The sequence below is a fragment of the Cyprinodon variegatus genome, unplaced genomic scaffold, assembly GCF_000732505.1.
Source record: "Cyprinodon variegatus isolate N-32 unplaced genomic scaffold, C_variegatus-1.0 Scaffold1620, whole genome shotgun sequence".
Taxonomy (NCBI): domain Eukaryota; kingdom Metazoa; phylum Chordata; class Actinopteri; order Cyprinodontiformes; family Cyprinodontidae; genus Cyprinodon; species Cyprinodon variegatus.
Genome location: NW_015152073.1, coordinates 17,258 through 24,938, shown reverse-complemented (window position 1 = coordinate 24,938; position 7,681 = coordinate 17,258). Strand labels below are relative to the sequence as shown.

At 41.3% G+C, this 7,681-nt stretch overlaps 1 protein-coding gene across 2 annotated transcripts in view; it reads right to left on the bottom strand.

The window, feature by feature from the left end:
- The window catches only part of LOC107104122, a 33,526-nt gene that overhangs the window by 25,069 nt on the left and 776 nt on the right, over positions 1-7,681 (bottom strand). For both annotated transcript variants that reach the window (XM_015404041.1, XM_015404042.1), the window contains exons 3-9: positions 7,428-7,498; positions 7,119-7,345; positions 6,904-7,013; positions 6,681-6,823; positions 1,429-1,655; positions 1,225-1,334; positions 848-933 (exon numbers count right to left, since the gene is read on the bottom strand). In XM_015404041.1, the coding sequence (XP_015259527.1) occupies positions 848-933; positions 1,225-1,334; positions 1,429-1,655; positions 6,681-6,823; positions 6,904-7,013; positions 7,119-7,345; positions 7,428-7,498 (974 nt within the window). The remainder of the gene's footprint in view (positions 1-847; positions 934-1,224; positions 1,335-1,428; positions 1,656-6,680; positions 6,824-6,903; positions 7,014-7,118; positions 7,346-7,427; positions 7,499-7,681) is intronic.

The following is a 7,681-nucleotide window of genomic DNA, read 5'->3' as shown; positions in this document are numbered from 1 at the left end:
TGGCGAGGCGGCCGCCTCGCCAAGATAGTGCTGCGGGAAACACTGCAATACTAACATTACATTATCACACCGTACTCTCAGTCACTCAGTAACTTAGCCTGTGAATTCCTAGCTAGCAGTTACTAGCGTAAACAAATAGGCACTAACGTTAACGTGTATTAGGCTACTTCAGTTGTCTTACTTAAAAGTCTATGACTTACTCGTCATGTGACTCGAGAGCGCAGACTCGCCCATTGTGAAAAGCTGCACATCTTTTTTTGCAGACTTTAGAAGAGGCAACTCGTGGGGTTTGTCCCCGTTTAATCCATAATTTGTATTTTTCATCTGCCAGCCAACGTTCATTGAATCGACAGCCTCCCGGCACGGTGCAGTAGTGCTTTCATGGGGGCGGAGTCACACATGGAAATAGACTGGCAGATTGCAGTCACACATAAGCGAGCAGGTTTCATTTTCGGGCTCTCCAACATTTTATTTCTCCATTTAATAAACACACGATTCAGTTAGATAGGTATGTCGCGAAAGAAATAGTTACAATTTCAAACATTTCATCCAAAATATAAGCACTTTTTAAACCTTGAAAACACAACGTCAAAATGCAAGCGTTTTCAAGGATTTCCAGCACCCGTACGAACCCTGCGTTTACTGATGCCTAAATTAACTTGAAATGTCAAAACCTTTCCTACCATCCTCTGACGAATGTATTCCGTTACGTACCAAGGAATGTTTAGCAATGTATGATCATGTTTTTTGTTCTCCAAAAATATATTTTTGAGGTGGGAAAAAATGCTTCTCTACTCACTTTACTTCCAGCCGTCTGCTGGGCTTCGGCTCTGCCTCGCTAACGTACCTTCGTCTGTGACGTTTTCGATCCCGGAGTCCTCCAGGAGGTAAATCCTGAGATTTATGGAGCCGTCTGCTTCGCCACCCTGAGGCCTTGAATAGGAATTTATGTCAGAAAATTTGACAAACAATAAATTAATCAAATAAATAAACACAAAAGAGACTAGTTAACATCAAACCAAACCAGAAATCAATTTCCAAACTAACTAAAATGACCTGAACATTAATAGAAACAAAACCGTTCACCCGTCTGTCGTATATACAGCGAGATAAATAACATCAATTATGTAAATTGACTTTGATGGGGATCATTTCTGATGGAATCAAAGGGAATCAGTAAAAGTCAGTTTGGAATAAAGCGTCCAGAACAGAAAACAGACTCACAGGTTTTCCGCTGCCGTCCAATTTGATGCGGATGAAAAGTCGTTCCTGTCTTCTTTGTGATCAGCAGCCTTGTTCACCTTCTTTTTTCTCCCTCTGATCGAGCGATCTTTCTGAGAAAATAAAACGGATCCACCGAGAAAAATAAAAAACCCAAATCTTTTTCCAACGCTTCCTGACCTTTTGATAAGGAACCAAACACTGTACCTTCACTCGGACGTAGAGGCTAGAATCCCCGACGGCGGCGCTGATCCCCTCTGGGGTGACGGGCTCCAGCTTCAGAGGCAGCAGCTTTCTGAGGCTGTCGGTGACGAAATACTCCAGCGGCTTCTCTGTACGCAGCTTCGGGAAGGTGGACCTCAGCAGCTTCAGTAGCTCCGCTTCCTGCATGCCGCGCGGACACCTGAGCTTCCTGGGTTTGCACCTCCTCAGCACTGAAACGGAGGAAAGCTGAATCAAGCAGTCGATCACAGGAATGAAATTACTTCCTATTGTGAGATGAAATATTAGAGTCTGTCTTTCCTTCTAGAGAAATCTTGTACCAGTCTCTATGCTGGAATGTTATGCAGGGAGTTAGGAGTCGAGATGACAAGAGTGAAATATAGATACATGCTCTTAAAGGTGCTTAAGACTCCCTCATGCCGTGAACGGAAGACAGCTGTTGTGAAGTGTTTATCTGGCTAGTGAAAAATCTATGTCCTTGTTTCTTTCCCCTGGGAGTGTGAGTGTGTGTTGAGAGTTGTATAAAAAATATGTACTGAGCTTTTTCCAGTCAGAGCTTTTTCTCTCCGTCTGCAAAGGTAAAAATAAAATTAAGCCTTCCTTGCAAGAATTGCCTGAAGTTTCAGTTTTTCCACAACTTCACATTGTCCACACTCGTCCTAAAAAGATTCTGTAAGGTTTATTCAATGATGATTATAAAGTTAATGTGTGTGCATATAAAACATTGAGGAAATTAGATGCTTCACTTGTTTACTGGAAACTGTCATGCAGCAGTGGTGGAAAATTACTGATGTTTGTGCAAGGCTAATCACAGTTATCAGATTCAGTAAGTGGAGCATTCTGTCCTGTGACCTGATCAATTGCCTTGTCAGAAGAACACTCAGTTTTGTAACCCACCCCATGTGTTAATAAAAAGGCTCTGCAGAGGAAGTCCATTAGAGAGTTAGAGAGTTGGGTGTAGCTCTCTCCTTCTGCAGAAGCTGTTAAAAATCCCTTTTCTGTGTAAAGTCAGTTCCTCTTTTACGAACCTACATTTTTGAACCTAACAGATTCAAACTGGAAGATGCGGTTCAGACACCTTTTACCTGAACCCGTTGTAGTTGGATGTTTTAAAGTCACAAACCACACTGAAAAATATTTGCTTCTTACCCAGATAAATAAACTCTGATTTTTGAAGTGTTGGATAATTGGTGTGGTTTTAAGATGTCATTTCTAATTTTAAGTCTTCAACATTCTTATTTCTAGATTTTAAAATGTAAAAAAATAAAGAAATCTGGTCAAGTGAAATTATCTTACTGCTTGGACACATAATTTCACTTCTTATAAGTACCTTTTTCCAGGATTTAGTTTTTTTTTCCTTATTTTATACGCCTCTTTTTTTCTTTTTTGCCGGGCAGTAGCCTATGGATCAATAGAGGGAGGGTCACCAAGGTGCATTACCATCTGCTTATCATAATTAATACATCATTTGTCGAGCTTTATTTTCTCTTTTGTTATAACTCAATGCACTTTTATGAAACATTACTGCATTTAAAGAAAAAGTCCGGTCATATTCAGAATCCAAACCTCTGAAAATACTTTAAATATGAAATTATTCCATACTGTTCCATAAATGATAAGTATTTTAATTAAGGGAAATTTTCATTTGAATGTGCTTTACTGGAGGCATCCATGTTTGTGAAAGAACACTACTGTCAACAACCGGTTTGTGACATCACGGTGCAGTATCGGCTGTTGATCAAGTCCCAGTGCTGTATCGGGTGTTTGACACAATGCGCTATTATCCAAGTCATCTTGAAAACATTCTTCTTCCAAATGTTGGCTACATGTTACAGGTTTTTTCTCTGGCCGGAAGTTCGATGGCAAATCCTCCCTCTTCAAGTTGGCGATCCAACGACCAACCCGTCCGTGGAGGATCAGGAATCAGAAAGGTGAAATAACTCTTTTTTTTTCACTTTTATCCGATGTAATCCAGCTGCCATGGACGTGGGCATTGTCAGTTTCACTATAGCTCTGGTGAATTTCAATGGTGAAGTCCTCTGGAAATCTTCAATAATTGTTGTTGATTGCAGATGTGTCTAGTAGTTACCATTGATTTTGCTTGTAAAGCGGGGAGAATGGCGCTAGGCTTACCGCACCGTGACGTCACTGCTGGAAGATGGCAGGAGTGAGGTGTTTAGGTATAAATAATGATCCATTGATTATTCCTTGCTGACCGGACTTCTCCTTCAAATAGTTAACTGCGGTTTTATTCCGCATGATATCTTTAAAGACTGAAATGAGGACGCATTAGGAGGCGAAACTGATTGAAGCTGGGTGCGAATTAGGTCATTATCAGGGTTCATACAGAAATACCAGTCTGTTTTAAATTTACTACCTATTTTACAACCTCTCCAATATTTACAACCAATATAAAATCAATATGCTGATGAAGATTCTCAGTCTTCCAGGTCATAGTCATTCCGTAAAATATCCACTGGACTTGGTTTCCAAGATTTGAAGACGTTTCGCCACCTGTCCAGGATACTTTCTCAATTCAAATGTCTGGATCCGCAGTGAGTTTGAGTCTATATATAGACAAGGCCTTGTATTGCTTGGAAACATGCAAGTGGTAACCGATGAGTGGGTCGTTTGGTACGATTGTTAGCCTGTAATATCTGCAACCTGTCTATGGGGGGAGGGGGGGTCGTTAAAGGGGGGATAAAGTCAAGCATGTGTTTTGCTTACAACCTCCTCATGCATGAGGGCTTTTGGCTCTGTAGAGTCAGAAGATGTTTTGGAGCAGCTCCCCAATCCAATCTTTAAAGTATGAGTGACGCTTAGTTTTTAAGATGCAGAGGAGCTCAGCTCAGAGAGCTGAAATGCTAATTTTTGTCTTTAATAAGTTGCTTAATGCAAACAATGCCAGCCATATTGTTCAGTTGCAGAAGCACTGTCAAACTTCTCTGACTTTTCACCCCCTGTTATTCTATTCTATTTTATTCCAGCTTATCTTGCGTTTACCTTGTGTATCATCTTTAGCAGACTCTTGTGAAAGTATTCTTTTGCAGGTGCCAGGAATTGAATGTTTTTAATGTGTATAACTCAAGGTCACTGCCTGCATGAAGAAATGTATGTGTATCACTATATGCTGCTGCAACTGCCTCCCCTTACATTCCTTTGGAGTTACAGCATGATCTATTGTAACTACGGAGTCCCTTTTTCCAACAAAGAGTGAGGAAGACAGCAGAAGTGCTTTGGGGAAAAGGGAGATTGTAACTTATACCATCTCTGCTGCTCTCCTCTAGAGTAAAAGGAATCTAACGTCTCTTGTTCTTCTTCCCCAGATTTTTTGAGAAGTTTTTGGGTCTTTAAACCTAACATTTTATTGGTCCTTCGAGCCAGATCCCCATTGAAATGGACTCCTGAAGCAGGGGAGGCCTTTTGCAGACTTAAACAAACCTTAGTGTCTGGCACAGCTGCATAAACAGCTGAATTAGTAGCAGAAACTGAAACATGTAAGGTAATGACAGGGAAAAAAGCAACCATTTCTACTGACGGCCCGTATGCATTATCCAGAGTTCACACTGAGGTTATAGGAAGCTGAGGAGGAGGCATTTCTTGCAAGAAATAAGGTTCAAATTTATTTAATGTCCTCGATGGGGAGATAGGGCTCTATGACTGCGGCAAGCTCAGTACATTTACACCTTACAAAATCATACACACGCCCCCCAGGGAAACCAGCCCACCCCCTGCATAAAGAACTTTCTCACACATGGAAATTTGGGTATTCCCCAAAAAAAACACAGTAGCACATGCAACATTGCTAACAGGTTTGTTAGCTGATGTGCAGTTACCAAGAACCATAGCTATATAGGAAAATGTGCAGCACACACTTTAGGGACAGATAAAACCTCTTGAGGAAATGCATTTGCAGATAAAACAGCAAAAGCAGCAACTGTGAGACAAATGCAGATATTGACTAAAGAACAAAGTACTAATCTAGACCTGACAATTTTAAACGATATGCAACAATAATATCTCCTCAAACAAGAAAAATATTTGTGGATAAAACGTTTAGATTAATTACAAGATGACATTTTTGTATGACCAGATAATAAACCTATCCTACCAAAGAACTTATACAAATGGGCAGCTATATTTAGTTTATTACACGTCTCAACAGGAGGGATTGGTCTCAGAGATACACTTATTATGCAACCGATGGATTTAATTCTTATTAAAAAATGTTTTACTTATTCAAAAAAATTTACTTAAACAAACATTTTTGAAAAAAGGAGTAGCTTTGCTGAATATAAAACAAATCGTGTGTGTTTGGGTTGTTATAGATACTCCAATATCCATCTATCTATCTATCCATCCATCAATCCATCCATCCAGGTTTCTCCCTTTCTCCATATAGGCTAACATTTTATCGTTCTCGCTCTCCGTAGTTCCCCTGTGGCGCGAGCACAGGGTGCCTGTTACGCGTCTTTAGCGAGCATGCGCGTTTCATGTCGCTTGCGCGGTGAATCGTGCCGCCTGCGCTGTGCGGAGATGCAGGGGAACCCGTATCTGATGGGGAAACGCAGCTCGACGTAACACCAGTATTTCCATGTGGAAAAGGCTGTTTTTCCTCTTTCCTCCCACAGAACCCCGAACACTGCCTTTCTGAACCTCACCTGCGGCTCCCGTTCTGAACTGATCTTATTTGTGTGTAGTCTAATAAACATCTTAAAATGCTCCTGGTTCCCCTGCCTGTGTCTGCATGTGGGCAAAACATCCTAAAAACCATTACAAACTTATGTCAATAATTCGTCTTGTTATTTGGTATGTGCCTCCAACACAGATGGATTGTTGTTAACTGTTTATTTGACCTTTAGGGCTGTGATGTCCCCAGCATATTTATCACAGTCTCCAATGGAGGCGTGGGGACATCTAAGGGTGGGGTACTACTGATAAGAATGTAGACAGGATCCTCCATTATAACGTCCAAATGTTGGCAGTTGGACACAAAATGGTTTTTGAAGCAGTTCATGATCATTTGGCTGCAGCCTCCTTTATGGATTATGGATAAGCATTTTGGTCACTGATTACAGGCTGTATCAGGTCAAAGGTGACCCTTTAACAAACAGATCATCACTAAATGTACAGTGTAAATATTTATCCAACACCAGTTTGTCAAATAAATAAAAAGGAGACGAGCCGTCCTGACCGGAACAGGAGTCGGGTTCAGGAAGAATGAACTGAAACCTCACCTGATTTTGTGACCACCTCGATGAGACTGTTGTCCAGAACACGGACGCTGAGGACGATGGTATCGGGTCTGCTCTTCTGATCAACGGGATTCTTCTGAGGAGAAGGAAGAGCAGGAGGAGCAGGAAGAGGAGGAGCCTCGTTTCTGAGACAAAGAAATGGGAATGATTAAAACAAAGGATGAAAACTAAGCTTAAAAGATCCACTGCCAGCGTCATCGCTCACCTGGTGTCGCTAGGAGATTGAGTTTGGATGAGAGAAGCATCTTCGCCGTAACTTTCATTGTCAATGGGAGCGTGCTCTTCATGACATCCTGCTTCCTCCTCAGGGGGACACTGAATGAAAAGTGTCTAATTTTACCAATTGAAACCTTTATTTCAGCCTTTATTAACCAACCGGTGCATTCACTCTCTATACTCTCTGCTTTGCAGGTGTGTTACTTTTATTCGGATGTAGAGGGCAGAGTTTCCGGCTGCCCTGCAGATCTGCTCCGGTGTAAAACAGTCCACCTTCAGAGGCTGCAGCCTCTTGGTAGAGTCGGCAATAAAGGACTCAAAGGGAATGTTGGCGGCCAGCAGAGGGAAGGTGATCCTCAGAACCCTCAGGAAGTCTTCCTCACGCAGGCCTGAAGGGCACCTCAGCTCGTGAACCGGGTAGTCTTCGTCCACTAGAGCAGAGGGAGGCCAGATTAGGAGAGAGGAAGCTTAAAATAAAAAAGAAATAAAGCACAAGAGGAACAGGATCTCTACCTTGGTCTGAGATTGCCTCAATGGTCCAGTCCTCCAAGATGCAGATCTTCAGGTCCAAATAGTTTTCTAGACTGGAAGAGTGAAAGAAATCCTCTGTAATGATCCACAATGCAACACTATAAAAGCCATAACTTCCCCCCTAATCTAATGTGTAATTACTATTCAATACCCTATGCAATAACCTGTTTTTATCTTAGATAACCAGTCCTTTATATATATATATATATATATATATATATATATATATATATATA